This window comes from Enhydra lutris, unplaced genomic scaffold (genome assembly GCF_002288905.1).
Source record: "Enhydra lutris kenyoni isolate GAN:26980312 unplaced genomic scaffold, ASM228890v2 scaffoldscaffold84, whole genome shotgun sequence".
In the NCBI taxonomy this organism is placed as follows: domain Eukaryota; kingdom Metazoa; phylum Chordata; class Mammalia; order Carnivora; family Mustelidae; genus Enhydra; species Enhydra lutris.
This window is the reverse complement of record NW_019154168.1, coordinates 780,483-796,774: the sequence shown is the minus strand read 5'-3', so window position 1 is coordinate 796,774 and position 16,292 is coordinate 780,483. Positions and strand designations below refer to the sequence as shown.

The 16,292-nt window shown below is 34.1% G+C and overlaps 1 protein-coding gene across 1 annotated transcript in view; it reads left to right on the top strand.

The window, feature by feature from the left end:
* LOC111161334 (chromosome unknown C12orf40 homolog) overlaps positions 1-16,292 on the top strand; it is a 65,758-nt gene that overhangs the window by 38,524 nt on the left and 10,942 nt on the right. Inside the window, exons 8-10 of the mRNA XM_022524932.1 lie at positions 128-197; positions 1,262-1,322; positions 15,187-15,250. Of these exons, the coding sequence (XP_022380640.1) occupies positions 128-197; positions 1,262-1,322; positions 15,187-15,250 (195 nt within the window). The remainder of the gene's footprint in view (positions 1-127; positions 198-1,261; positions 1,323-15,186; positions 15,251-16,292) is intronic.

Genomic DNA, 16,292 nt, shown 5'->3' with positions numbered 1-16,292 from the left:
GAATGACATTCTTTTATAAGACTTTTTGGATCAGTAATGTTCTTCTATGTAGTTTGTAAGCTTCAAATTAAAAAACAAATAGTCTCTGTTAAGGTTTTAAATTCAATGCATACTTTTATTTTTAAAGGAAAATTTAAATGTGATTACCAAGAGAAGACACCACAGAAGGGAAGTCAGAAATATCCAGTGAATCATATGTAAGTTTTTAGGTAAATCTGGGGAATACAAATCAGGATCTAGGATAGTGCATGTTGAATGTTTGAATTGATGAAAAGTCAGTAGGCATATTGCTTTCTGGAATTGGATAGACTAGCCTCAGGGAAGGCTTCTCAGCTGTCAGAATCTTGGTAATATCAACTCATTTGAGAGGATGGTGCTCATATTTGCTCTTGCAAAAATATCTGGAATCTTAGTATTAATTAGGTTTGAGAAAACTCACTCATGTGTTCAAGAAACTTATATACTCACCAGAATGTAGTTTATTAATTTACAGTAAGGCAGAGTTGAGTCACATAATATAGGAATGCTTACTTGCAGGGTAAGCATATTTTCTAACTTTTGGCTCAGCCTTTCTTGGGAAGGTTGATTGGTTAGTATAGAATCAGAACAAGAGAGTGATAGAATTCAACGGTAATGGCTTAAGCATATTAACATTTTATGGGACTGTTATTTATAGGCAATTAAACAAAATTTCTGGTTTCAGAATAGCCCAAACTTTCTTGGTAATAATTGTCAGATTTAGTCAGATCTTGGTAACTAAAAATTATGAATATATTTTTATTTTGAAAATACTTTCTTATGGAAATATTTAAAATATCTATTTATAAAAAGAGCATATAGTTGCTATTTTTATGGGATTGATACAACAAATTATTTAAAATGTAGAGTCATACCTTATTTAATAAAATCAATAAATTAGCTGCTTTGTTGTCAAATCCCCAAATATTCAGAAACTTGTGAATGAAAAACAGCATGGTAGGCCTTGAATTTTAAAATGTACTTTATGAAAGTGATTTAGAACACAATTTCCAAGTCTGGCTGCAGGTCTACATCACTTGAGGGAGGTGACTTTTTTAAAAAATGCCACATTTGATCCACACGTAATAAATAAGCTCTTTAGGTTGGAGCTTATGAATTGTTTTTCAAAAAAACTTCTCTTATAATTCTGACCTGAAGCCAACTTTGGAAACCATAATTTAGAGTAATAATTTTCAATAGGAAATAAAGCACACTTTAAAAGCATCTAATTTATGATCCTTAGGGGTAATATGTCTTTGGAAGAATTGTGTTCTAAGCAGTCATGGGACTTTGGATTTGGTGAGGTAAAGTACATCTTCCATTATCTTTCCAGTTAAGTCAATTGTTGTTATGTCATATTTTATTATTGGCAGTTTACTTTGTTTTAAAGTTAGTTTTTATCAAAAAATTTCCTCTGAGATTAATACTTTTTTTTTTTTATTCTGGGGAAATTCTAGCTTGGATTTAGAAATAAAATTAACACCTTTGCGAACCTGTAATATGCTTTAAGACAAACCAATCCAGATTTTTAAAAATTTTTAAATTTTTTTATTAACATATAATGTATTATTAGCCCCAGGGGTACAGGTTTGTGAATCACCAGGTTTATACACTTCACAGTACTCACCACAGCACATACCTTCCCTAATGTCCATAACCCCACCACTCTCTCCTTCCCCCCCTCCCCCTGGCAACTCTGTTTGTTTTGTGAGTCAATCTAGATATTTTAAAAATTCTTTTTGTAAGTCCTATAAAATTTCTTCCAAGATGAAAGCATTTAGGTTTCAGTGTGCTATGGTCAACATTGTTATATGTTTAAGAATACTGAAAGAGCTATAAACATTGGTTATGTAAGTTATAACTGCTGCTCATAATAAGGGTGCGTGATTGTTAGAACAGTCCAGGTTTTGTGCCAAGAGCTTTATGTACTTCATTCCTAACCTATAAGAGCCTGATTCTGAAAGATCTTCAGTGCAAAAGAGACTCTAATTTACAGAGATGAAATGACTTGTTCAAGCTAACATACTCAAAGATTCAGACTCTTAATATTTTTTTAAATTTTATTATTTTATAATTTATTTTAGAGCGAGAGAGAGAGCAGAGGGAGGTACAGAGGTAGAGGGACAAGCAGACTCCCCACTGATCAGGAAGCCCAATGCAGGGCTTGAGCCCAAGATTCTGAGCAGAAATCAAGAGTCTGATGCTCAACGGACTGAGCCACCCAGGCGCTGCTTCAGAGTCTTATTTGATACTATATTTTCTACTACACTGTTTTCTATTTTTGTCTTCAATAAATATGCATTGACAGCATATTATGAATGCATTTAATATAATTTAATGAGTGTCTTTTATACGATAGGTGGACACTGTGGCCACAGTGGTAAAATAACAAAAGTTTTTGTTCTTCTGATACTTAGATTCTATTATGCACAAGATGATGAAAGGTACAGAGATAAAAGGACATGGAACCTATCTTTCAGAAGTTATAGTCTAGTAGCTATACTGAAAAAAAAAACCTAGTGCATTTAGATACAGTTGCTCCAATTGGGGTTTTTACAAAAGGCAGTTAAAACTTAGTAGACACTTCTAAGTTTTCTTTTAGGAGTTTATGGTTTCCGTTCTTAGATTTGGGTCTTTAATCCATTTTGAATTCATTTTTATGTATGGTAGAAAAATGGTCTGTTTTTATTTTTTTGCACGTAGCGGTCCAGTTTTCCAAATATCATTTTTTGGAAAGACTCTTCCCCATTCTATATTCTTACCTGCTTTGTTGTAGGTTAATTGACATATAGATGTGGGTTTATTTCTGTGGCTTTCTATACTGTTCCATTGATCTATGTGTCTGGTTTTGTGCCAGCACCATAGTGTTTTGATTACGGTAGCTTTGTAGTCTATCTGGAAATCTGGGATTGTGATACCTTCAGTTTTGTTCTTCTCAGCCTTAGCAACATGCTTATGGCTGTGTTTCCTCAGGCAAGGGAAACAAAAGTGAAAATGAACTAAAATACACCAAAATAAAAGGCTTTTGCACAGCAAAGGAAATCACCAACAAAATTAAAGGGCAACCTACTTAGCAGGAGAAAATATTTATAAATTATATATATCCAGTAAGACGTGAATGCCCCAAATGTATAAAGAACTGATACAACTCAGCCCCAAGCAAGCAAATAATCTGGTTAAAAAATGAACAGAAGACCCGGATGGACATTTTTCCAATGAAGACAAACAGATGAAAAAAAAAACCCACATGAAAACAAACACATAAAAAAATCCTCAATGTCACTAATCATCAGGGAAATGCAAATCAGAACCACAATGAGATAGTACTTCATACCAGTCAGAATGGCCAGTATACAAAAGACAAGAAATAACAAGTATTGAGGAGGATGTGGAGGATTAATTTCAATTTTTTATATTGGAAATACATTCTCTATCTTTTCTTGAACAATATTTGCAAAACTTCTGGTTATCTGCCCTTGATTCCTCAACTGCAGAAATTTAAAAGTTGCCTATGAGAGTTCCTGCCCTTCAGTTTTAGCTATTGAAAGATTAACTTGAATTACAAACTTATATTCTTTGATTTACTCAGTACTTGGGATTCTTCTGGTGCCCAAGGTCGACTTTTTACTGCTTTCTAGAGAATGTAGTTTCATAAAATACAAATCAAATTCATCCAAATAGTCATTTAGCTGTCTGTTTGGTTTACTCACACATTCTGTCATGTGCTCTGAGCAAAATACAGCCAAAATTGAAAAGGCTGCTGTTTATAATTAAGGATAGGGGCCTCTAAATGACTCCTTTTTGGTATGCTTGTGAAAAGGTCAGGCACCAGCATGTTGGTAGGAATAAAAATTGGTGCAACCACTATGGAAATTAGTATTGAACTTAATAAAGTAAAAATAGAAATATCGTACAATCCAATAATTCCATTACTGGGTATTTACCCCCCAAAAACAGAAATATGGGGCACCTGGGTGGCTCAGTCAGTTAAGCAGCTGTCTTCGGCTCAGGTCATGATCCTGGGGTCCTGGGATCGAGCCCCACATAGGGCTCCCTGTACAGTGGGGAGCCTGCTTCTCCCTCTGCCTATGCCCCTACTCATGCTCTCTTTCTCATTCATTCTATCAAATAAATAAATCTAAAAACAAAATTTCTTAAAAACAGAAATACTAATTTGAAAAGGTATATGCATCCCAATCTTTACTGCAACATTATATGCAGTGGCCAAGATATGGAAGGAACCCAAATGCTCAGTTGATGAATGAATAAGAAATTGTGGTATGTGTATGTATATATGTGTGAGTATGCACACACACACACACACACGCACACACACACAAACAGTAGAGTGTTACTCAGCCATAAAAAAGAATGAGATCTTGCCATTTGTGACAATATGGATGCACCTAGAGAGTATTGTGGCAAATAAAATAAATCAGAGGAAAACAAATACCATATGATTTCACTTATATGTGGAATGTAAAAAATAAAATGAATGAGCAAACAATAAACCAAGACAGAGAACAAACTAAATACAGAGAACAATACAGAGAACAGTTAAATACAGAGAACAAACTGGTGGTTGCCAGAGGGAAGGTTGGTGGGGCATGGGCAAAATAGGTGAAGAGGATTATAAAATAAATAAGATATAAAATAAGTCATGGAAATGGAAAGTATAGCTTAGGAACTATTGCCAGTAATATTGTAATAATGTATGATAGCAGATGGTAACTGTAGTTATAGTGAGCATTGAGTAATGTGTAGAATGATTAAATCAGTATGTTGTATACCCAAAGCTAATATAAACTTTTATGTCAATTCAATAATAAATAATAAAAGACAGTTTTAAGTTTCATGGGCACTCAGGAAGATGTGATAGAGGAGAAAACTTGATCTGGTTGTCAGTAAGTTAACCAAATGGGCAAACTGCCATCATCCTTTGAAGAAAGAGCAATATAGATATAAACTAAGAGGTGAAGGAATATAGCTTCTTTTAGAAACTGTAAGTAATTTGTTTCATTCTACTTACTGTTATTGCTACTACTGTTGCATAAATTATAAGGGGTTGAGGGACAGCAAGAGATAATTCTGGACGTTATAAAGGACCAGGTCATAAAAGACCTTGTATGACATATAATTGTTTAATTTCCTATCATCAGAGCCACTAAAAAAATTTTAGCAGAGGAATATGATAACATCAGGGTATTAAAAAGTTGAGGAGTGGCATTGAGGATGGAAACAGGGAAGAGCTATCACAAAGATTTAGAAGTTCTAGATTTGAAATAACTTGATGATTAGTTAAGTGAGAAGGAAAAAAATTAAAGACCTGTATTTATGATTTAGGTAAATGAGTAGTTGCTGGGATGATGCCGTTCACCAAGATTGAAAATATGAGAGATGGTTGCAGAAAAGGTTAACTCTCCACCAAATTTTATGTGCTCTCTTTTATAGAATAGAGCTGTTATTTTGAAAGGAACACTTTTCCAAATCATCCATTCATCTAAATTTGGCCATATGGCTCAATAATAGAACGTTATCAGATGTGATGTGCATTGTTTCCACGTACCACAAAAAGTGGAGATTCCTTCTCTGTGGTATCCTTCTTGTGAGGGCTAGATGGTAGTGAAGCCCTAAGGAATGTTTGCATCCGTAAGATAGGAGGGACTGAATCTAAATCACTAGATGGAAGAAGATTACCTACTGACTAGGAAAACTCATTTTAGATTATTTACCTGAGAAAGAAATAATTGTTTAAGCATTATACATTTTGTGATTTATTTTTGTTACCTAGCATTTCTTAAATTCAGAATGAGAGATTTCTAAGAGAATATCAGTTAAGTTTTGACACGTTGAGGTTAATTGAAGTCTTCTGAAAAATCTGTGATATATGAAGATGTGTCATAGCCATTTATATAGAGAGAGCCTGAAGTCAGAAGAGGCTTTTAGTATTCAGTAAATAGATGGTAATTGAGTACATTTGTGTCTACATATGTGATTTCCAGGATAAAATGTATAGGCTAAGAGCAAAGAGTCCTGAGAAGCCACAACATTTAAAGTTGGAGGACACTCAGTAGAAGAGAAGCCAGAAAAAGAGACAGAATGAATTGTTAGATTTGATGAATTCTACTAGAAGAATGGTACAAAAGAAAAATAGATTTTCAAGGAGGGGAATATGGTCAGTAATATCAGATGCTGTCCTATTACTCCTAGAACTTCTATATATAATATAATATAGATACAATAATAATAATAATAATAATAATAATATAGATATATTCTCTCAAAGAAGGAATTGTCAGCAGGTTAGAAAACTGAAAAAACAAACTCTGAGTACATTTATGGCAGCTTGAATGTGGCTAGAGCAAATCAGAGAAGAAAATAAGCCCATGGTGGAGCATGAAGGGAATCTGATGCTATGAGAATTTCTTCGCGTAGACCAGGCATAGGGTTTTTAATTTGTGCTATAGTGGAACGCTGGCTAAAATCCTAAATTCTGCAAGAGCTACGAAGACGGAAGTCAGAACTGGAAAGAAAGAAGAGGTACGAGCAGAAGAAAAGTAGGGTTTGCCCACTGGCTGGGTAAAATCAGAACAGGTAATTCCTACTGAGGCAGAATTAATGAAGAACAGAAGCACACAGAGAAAACAAACAAAAATCCATCTCTGATGGCAGATAGTGGGGAATGGAAAGTGTAGGGGTGGTCCAAGATCTTTTTATTGGATTTGGAAGGGAATATGAAAGAACATGTCTTGGAGGAGTATAATAATTATTTTTATTAAGATTTAATTATATATAACAATTTATTGCTTTCAGGTGTACAACAGAATGATTGATATATGTATAAACTGTGAAATAATCACCAGAATAGGTCTAGTTAACATCCATTACCATACAATAGTTAAAAATGTGTTTTTCTTGTGATGAGAACTTTTAAGATCTACTCTCTTAGGAAGTTTCAAATATATAATAGTGATTTACTAATTTTAGTCACCATGCTGTACATTACATCCTAGGAGTTATAACTAGAAGTTTGTATTTTTTGACAACCTATACTCCACCTCTAGAAAACCACCTATCTGTTCTTTGAATCTATGAGTTTGTATTTAATTTTAATTTTTTTAGGTTACACATGTAAGTGAGATCATATGGTATTTGTTTTTCTTTGTCTAACTTAATTTCATGTAGCATAATGCCCTCAAGTTCCATTCGTGTTGCTGCAAATGGCAGGGTTTCCTTCTTTAATATAGCTGAATAATATTCCATTGCATGTGTATACCACATCTTCTTTATACATTTTCCCATCTAAGGACACTTAGTTCATTTCCATGTCTTAGCTATAGTAAATAATGGCAATGAACAAGGGAGTGAGAATAATCACTTTGAGTTACTGTCTTCATTTCCTTTGGAAAAATTACTGGAAGTGGATTCTTTGGATCATATGGTAGTTCTGTTTTTAATTTTTGAGGATACTCTACACTGTTTTCTATAATGGCTGACCAATTTGCATTCCCACCAGCAATACACAAGGGTTTCCTTTTCTCCACGTCCTTGCCAATACTTGTTACTTCTTGTCTTTATGGTATTAGCCATTTGAACAAGTGTGGGGTGCTGTCTCATTGGGGTTTTATTGAGTTGCATTTTCTTGATGATTCATGATATTGAGCACCTTTTCATTTACCTGTTGACCATCTGTATGTCTTCTTTGGGTAAAAGTCTGTTCAGTTCCTCTGCCAACTGTTTAATTGTTGGTATTTTGCTTTGAATTATAGGAATTCTTTACATATTTTGGATTTTAAACTATTATCAGATAAATGGTTTACAAATATTTATTCCCATTCTGTAGTTGCCTTTTCATTGTGTTGATTGTTTCCTTTGCTGTGCAGAGGTTTTTTAGTTTAATGTAGTCTCACTTGTTTAGTTTTACTTCAGTTGCATTTGTTTTTGGTGTCAAATCCACAAAATCATTCTGAAAGGTCAATGTCAAGGTGCTTTACCCCTTGTATTTTCTTCTAGCAGCTCTATGATTTCGGGTCTTATGTTCAAGTCTTTATTCCATTTTAAGTTAATTTTTGTGTATGTGTAAGATAGTGGCCCACTTTCATTATTTTGCATATAGCTAACCAGTTTTCCTAGCACCATTTATTGAAGAGACTATCCTTCCTTACTGTACAATTTTGGCTCCTTTGTTGTAAATTAATTGGCCATTATGTGTGTATTTTCTTCTTGGCTTTCTATTATGTTTCATTGGTCTTTGCTTGCTTTTATGTTAGTACCATACTGTTTTGATTACCGTAGTTTTGTTTTTTTTTTTTTTTAAGATTTTTTATTTGAGAGAGAGAGCAAGGACAAACAGGGGGGAGAGGTAGAGGGAGAAGCAGACTCTCCTGCTGAGCAGGAAACTTAGTGAGAGGCTCGATCCTAGGACCCCGAGATCATGACCTGACCTGAAGGCAGATGCTTAACCTGCTGAGCCAGCCAGGCGCCCCAGATTATTGTAGCTTTCTAACGTTGTTTGAAATTAAGGATTGTGAAGCTTCTCACTTTGTTCTTTTTCAAGATTGCCTTGGCTATTCAGGGTCTTTTATGGTACCGTACAAGCTTTAGGATTACTTGTTCTTATTTCTGTGAAAAATATCATTGGAATTTTGATAAGGGTTGTCTTGGAACTGCTCTGGGTAGTGTGGACATTTTAACAAGATAAATTCTTCCAATTTATGAGCACAGATTATCTTTCCAGTTATTTGTGTCTTCAGTGTCTTTCATCAGTGTCTTACAGTTTTCTGTTTACAGATCTTTTACCTCTTTGGTTAGATTTATTCCTAGGTATTTTATCCTTTTTGATGCAATTGTAAATGGGATTGTTTCCTTAATTTCTCTGATAGCTCATTATTAGTGTATAGAAATGCAGCTGATTTTGTGTATTGATTATGTAACCTGCAACTTTACTGAATTTATTTATTATATCTAACAGTTTTTTGGTGGAATGTTTAGGGTGTTCTACATATAGTAACATGATATCTGCAAATGAAGGTAATTTTAATTGTTCCTTTCTTTTTTGGAAGCCTTTTTTTTTTCTCTTCCCTTGCCTGCTTACTCTAACTAGGACTTCTAGTATCATGTTGAATGAAAGTGGCCAGAGTAGACATCCTTGTGTTATTCCTGATCTTAGAGGAAAAACTTCGAGCATTTTACTCTTTTTTTTTTTTTTTAAATTTTGTTTATTTATTTGTCAGAGAGAGAGAGAGAGCAAGCACAGGCAGACAGAGTGGCAGGCAGAGGCAGAGGGAGAAGCAGGCTCCCTGCCGAGCAAGGAGCCCGATGCGGGACTCGATCCCAGGATGCTGGGATCATGACCTGAGCCGAAGGCAGCTGCTTAACCAACTGAGCCACCCAGGCGTCCCGAGCATTTTACTCTTAATAGTGTGATGTTAGCTATAGGCTGAACATATATGTCTTTTATTCTGTCAAGGTATATTCCCTCTATCTCTTTTGTTGCAAGTTTTAATCATGAATGGATGTTGAATTTTGTCAAATGCTTTTCTGCATTTTTTGAGATGATCATATGATTCTTATCCTTGTAAAGGATTATAAAGACAGTGTTGAACTGTCTTTACAATCCTAGAATAAATCCCACTTAATCATGGTGTATAATCCTTTTAATGTATTGTTAAATATGATTTGCTAGTATTTTCAAGATTTTTGAATCTATGTTCATTAAGGATATTATCCTATAATTTCTTTTCTTATAATGTCCTTTTCTGGTTTTTGTATCAAGATAATGCTGTCTTCATAAAATGAGTTTGGAAGTGTTCCTTTCTCTATTTTTTGGAAGAGTTTTAGAGAAGGATTGATGGTAATTCTTTTTAAAATGTTTGGTAGTTTGATAGAATTCACCAGGAAGCCATTAGTTCTGGACTTTTGCTTATGGGGAAGTTTTTGATTACTAATTCAATCTCTTTACTAGTAATTGGTATATTCATATTTTCAGTTTCTTAATGAATCAGTCTTGGTAGTTTGATTTACTGATTTCTTCTAGGTCATTCAGTTTGTTGGTTTATCATTGTTCTTAGTAGTTTCTTATGATCTGTTTTTCTGTTATCAGTTATAAGATCTCTTTGATTTCTGATTTTGAATTCTCTTTTTACCCTTTAGAGTATAGCTAATAGTTTGTAAATTTTTTTTTATCTTTTCAGACTACCAGCTCTTAGTTTCATTAATCTTTTCTATTATCTTTTTAGTTTCTGTCTTGTTTATTTCCACTCTGATCTTTGTTATTTACTTTCTTCTAACTGTAGGTTCAGTTGATTAGTTTCTTGAGGTACAAAGTTAGGTTGTTTGAGATCTTTCTTGTTTCTTAATATAGGTGCTTATTACTACAGACTTCCCATTTAGAACTGTTTTTGCTGCATTCCAGAGTTATTTCCATTTTTTATTTGTGTCAAGATACTTAAAAATATTTTTTGATCATTTTTTTCAGCCATTGGTTGTTTAAGAACATGTTGTATAATTTTCATATGCTAATCAATTTTCCAGTTTCCCTCTTGTAATTTTTATTTTCATATCATTATGGTTTGAAAACATGGCTTATGTGATTTTAGTCTTCTTAAATTTATTGACTTGTTTTTTGGCCTAAAATATAATATATCATGGAAAATATTCAATATGTGCTTGAAAAGAATGTATATGCTATTGCTTTTGAATGAAATGTTCTGTATATATCTGTTTAGTACATCTGGTTTAAAGTGTTATTGAAGGCCAATGTTTCCTTATTGATTTTCTGTCTGGAGGATTTATCCACTGATGAAAGTGGGGGGTATTCAAGTTCCCAACTGTTATCATATTGCTGTTTCTCTCTTTACGTCTGTTCATCTTTGCTTTATATATTTAGATACTCCTATGTTGGGGTCTTATATATTTTCAAATGTTGCATCTTCTTGGATTCATCTCTATTTCATTAGATAATGACTTTATTTAATTACAGTCTTGTTTTAAAGTCTGTTTTGTCTATTTGTACCCACTCCAGTTTTCTTCTGGTATCCATTTTCATGAAATACCTTTTTCCATCCTTTCACTTTTAGTTTGTATGTGTCCTTATGTGTGAAATGAGTCTTTAGAACAGAGCATATAAATGGATTTTTTAAAAAAAATCCATTTGGCCACTCTATCTTTTGATGGGAGAAATTTATTTAGTCCATTTTTTTTTTTAAGATTTTATTTATTTGACAGAGAGAGAGAGATCACAAGTAGGCAGAGAGGCAGGCAGAGAGAGAGAGGGGAGGAAGCAGGCTCCCCGCGGAGCAGAGAGCCCGATGCGGGGCTCGATCCCAGGACTCTGGGATCATTACCTGAGCCGAAGGCAGAGGCTTTAACCCACTGAGCCACCCAGGCGCCCCAGTCTATATTTGTTTTAAAAAGTTATTAATAGATGGGCTAATTTATATTTGGCTCATCATGTCTTGGCTGTTGTGTAATTCCTTTGTTGTTTCTTCTCTTGCTCTGTTCCTTTGTTATTTGATGATTTTCTGTAGTGTTAGATTCATTTCTTTTTACATCTTGTTTATTTATTGTAGGTTTTGCTTTGTGGTTACCATGAGGCTTATATAAAACAACTTCTATTGATAACAGTACATTTCAACTTGATATAAAACTTAAAGTCAAATGCATTCTAAAGCTCTGTCATTTTACTACCCCCCAACATGTTATGTTTTTGATGTCACAACTTCTTTTGGTCTTAGTATTTATTAACAAATTATTGTAGTTGTTTTTATTACTTTTGTCTTTAACATTCAAATTAGCTTTGTAAGTGATTAACCTACCCCCTTTACAACATTATTTTGAATTTTAGTATATATTTACCTTTACCAGTAAGTTTATACTTTCATATGTTTTCCTGTTACTAATTGAGACCTTTTATTTCAGCTTTAATAAATGCCTTTAACATTTCTTGTAAAGCCAAGTCTAGTGATGAATTCTTTAGCTTTTTACTTATCTGGGAAACTATCTCTCCTGTTTGCAAGGACAGCTTTGCTGGGTAGAATACTCTTCATTAGTAGTTTTTCCTTTCAACACTTTGAATATGTCATGCCACTTTCTTCTGGCCTGGAAGTTTTTGTTGAAAAATCTGATGATAGTTTTGTGGGGTTTACCTATATATAATGAGTTGTTTTTCTTTTGTTGCTTTAAAAAAGATCTTATTATAATTTAATTACAAAAACATAATTATGTGTCTTGATGTGGTTTCTTTGGGTTCAGCTTATTTGGAACACTGTTTCCTTCCCCAGGTTAGGGAAGTTTTTGGTCATAATTTCAAGTAAGTTTTCTGTCTCTGCTCCTTTTCCTTTGGGGGCTCTGATAACATGAATACTGATTTATTTGATACTGTTACATAAATCCCTTATGCTCTTGTCACTTTTTAAAAATTCCGTTTTGTTGTTGCTCTGATTGAAATTCCACTGCCCTTTCTTTGAGTTCCTGATCCTTCCTTTGGCTTCATCAAGTTTTCTGTTAATCCTTTTATTATATTTCTTAGTTCTTAGTTCTTAGAAATTATATTTCTTAGTTTTATTATATTCCTTAGTTCAGTTACTATATTCCTCAGCTCTTTGATTTCTATTTGGCACTTTCTTGTATTTTCTGTTTCTTTGTTGAAATTCTCTTGCATTATTCTGACCTCATTGAGAGCATTTTTATGACTGTTATTCTGAACTCTTATTGGAAAATCACTTATCTTCATTTCACGGAGGTCTTTTTCTAAGGCTTTATCTTGTTCTCTTGTTTGTAACATATTGTTCTGTGTCTTCATTTGCTTGGACTCTGTGTTAGTTTCTTTGTGTTGGATAAAACAGACACCTCTCTTAGTCCTGAAGTTGGGGCCTTAAGTGGGAAATAAAACCTGTGTTTCAACCCTGCCCTATCTCTTGGTGTCTCGTAAACCTTTGTGATTTTCTAAGTAGCCTACTTTATTTTTAGTAGTTCCTGGTAGTTGAGGGTATGTCAAAACATGCCTGTGTCCCAATGGGAAGGATCTCAATCAGGACTCAGATTATGTTTGATTGGAAGCCGCACCCTTAGATGGGAACTTTTAAAGTATGCAGATGTACCTCTTTCATGGCAGACTTTGAGATGGGCATCTGTCTGTTCCTTCTGCACTAAGCCCTGGTATGATAGCCAGTTAAGAAGTGTTTCTTTGTTTGCTATCATCCTGTTGAATCTGTGAACCTAAGCCCTGCTAGCCATCAGAACCAGGCTATCAAAGACCATGTCCTCAGGGCAGCAGTCACAAAAGCTGGGATGCTGGGTGTTTGTATGAGCTCCTTTCTTGGAGACACCAGCAATTCTGGGGGAAGGCAGAGAGAGTATGAGGATGGTACCTGCTGGCCTCCACAAAATCTGGAGAGGATTTCAGGTGGCCCCTAGATGTGTGTTTAATTAGAAGCTTGCCCCTTTGGCCACAGGTATGAAGATAAGCTAATATAGGCCTCTTTTACAGAAAAATGGATATTTCAGTCAGCTGCCTCATCACTGCTCCCTGGATGTGTATCTGGTTAAGAACTCTTTTTCTGTTTGTTAAATTCCTGTGGGACTTGCATACATAAAGCCCCATTGGCTATCAGAGCTGATGATCAAGGGACATCCCATGGGTGGTAGGGGTTCTAGATGTGTGCACTGGGAGTGTTTCCAGGCAGTACCCTTGACCTGCAACAAAGCAGAAGGAGGAGTGTGAGGATGGTGCCTGTTGGGCTCTACAGTCTTTGAAGAGTATTTTAGTAAGCCTTTAGATGTGTGTTAAATTAGAAGCCTATCACATAAAATATGTAGTATCAGAGCAAAAACAATATAAATGCAATAGAAAACTGATTCAGAAAACAAGAAAAGTGGAAATATGGAGTTACTGATCCATACTAGTTAAGAAATCCAGCTTTTGGCAGACATTGTGAAGGCTTCTTCTCCTGGGGTATGGGAGAAATTTTTTGAATAATTTAGTTTCTTTTCTTTGGGGTGATCTTTTCTATCATTTATCCTCTATAAACAGATCTGAGATAGGTATTGGTTTATGTACTTATGAACTAGTTGTCTCAACTTTTGTGTTGTAGTGCGAGTTTGGGACTTGAGGGTTTTAAGAGTTGAATATAGAATACTTTTTAAATGAGTGAATTGTGAGGTTAGAGAAGAGGCTCTGCTCCATAAAGTTATTCAGGACCCCAAGTTGATGGGGGCTTTCCTGTCTTTAACTGGTGGTTTCCACATTTATAGTGTATGTTGATATCAGATAGCAGAAGAGAAACAGAAGTAGAGGATTGTGGAGAAAATTTTTAGAGCCAGGAGTAGTAGTGGTGTACACCACTTTTGCCTATGACCAGAACTTAAATCACATGTCCAAACCAACTCCAAAGGAGGCTAGGAAATGTGGTCTAGCTGTATGCCTAAGAGGAAAGGGAAATAGTTTGGTGAACAGCTGGACAGTTTCTCCTTTGTCCTTCTTGTCTTTATTAAAACACTCTGTCTTACCAACAAAGAATATATGTTTTTTCTAAGTCCATGATACATTTGCAAATATAATAAATAAGTCATAAAGTTTGAGATGTGTCTAAGAGATTTATAGTCACATTCTCTAATAATTCATTAAGTTGGAAATCAACAACAAAAGATGCTTCACCTCCCTTACCTTCTTGGAAATTAAACACTCTGGGTTTTAAAAAGAGAAAAAAAAAAAAAAGAAAATAAATAGAACTTACATAGAAATTGATAAAAATGAATACCAGTGCTTTGTTCTACAGAAAATTTATACCTTGTGGGCTTTTATTAAGAAACTTGAAGATACATAAACTGATATCCAACTTAAGTTATCCAATTTAACAGAATAAATCTCCAGATTGCTTTTATATTTCTATCTCTTTGAATTTCATTTATTGAGATTACCTCAGGCCTTTTCTTTCCATCAGTTTTCTTAGCAAGTGTCTATTCTGTTGCTTGCTGTTTCAAAACATATTTAAAATTTTATTTTACTGTTCATCAGGCAAAATTTCTTTGTAGTTTTAAGATCATCTTTGTTGAACTAAAGTAATATAAAGGAAAAGTATTGTAAAATGAATTGGTGAGATTAAAAGGGAGATATGAGTAGGTATTAACTATTTATACTTGGGAGTTAAAATTTTGTTTTTCTTCTAGATTCTGATGGAAGAAAGAGGAACCTGTTCTTTAGAAGACAGATCAACATCTGCTAAGAAAATCTGTCAGTGTAACTAAAATGAATTTTTTATTCTTAAAATTAAAAAAAACAACATTTAAATGAGAATCAGTTAAATTTTGTTTTTTTTTCAGATTTTTGCCAGCAAATATTTCATAGATATTTAAGAATATACTGGCAATGCAACTGACTCTTTTAAAATTGATCTTACCTTTTATAAAATCATTATATATAAGTATATGTAATGTATATATACAGTTTAGTGAATAATAAAACTGATACCCTTGGATATACTTTGTAGCTTAAGGAATAATGTATACTTAGTACTTTTGAAGCTCTTCTCAATTGCATTTCCTATCCTGCCACCTAGAGGTAACTGTTATCCTGAATTTATTTTTGTGATATCACAGTCTTTTCCAGTGCTTGGTTTTGAACTTTCTACAAATTGAGGCAAACTCCACATATTTTTCTGCAATTTGCCTTTTCTTTGTTGTTGTTTACTCAATAATGTATTTTGAGATTTGTTTACTTTGATAGTTGTGATTCTAGTTCATATCATCATTTGTTTACTACTTTAAGCCTTCTATTTTGTGAAATGTAGTACCACATCTTTTTTTTGTTTGTTTTTCTTTTTTTGATTATTTTTATTAATATATAATGTTTTGTTTGCCTCAGGGGTATAGGTCTATGAATCATCAGGCTTACACATTTCATAGCACTCACCATAGCACATACCCTCCCCAGTGTCTATAACCCAACCACCCTCTTCCTAACAAACCCTCAGTTTGTTTTGTGAAATTAAGTCTCTTATGGTTTGTCCCCATCCTGAGCCATCTTGTTTCATTTTTTCTTTCCCTACCCTCCAAAACCTCTACCCTGCCTCTCAAATTCTTCAGATTGGAGAGATCATATGATAATTGTCTTTCTGTGGTTTATTTTGCTCAGCATAATATCCTCTAGTTCCATCCACATCATTGCAAATGGCAAGATTTCATTTCTTTTGAGGCTGCATACTATTCCATTGTATATATATACCACATCTGTGTATATACCACATGTGAGATATATATATATATATCCCATCTTC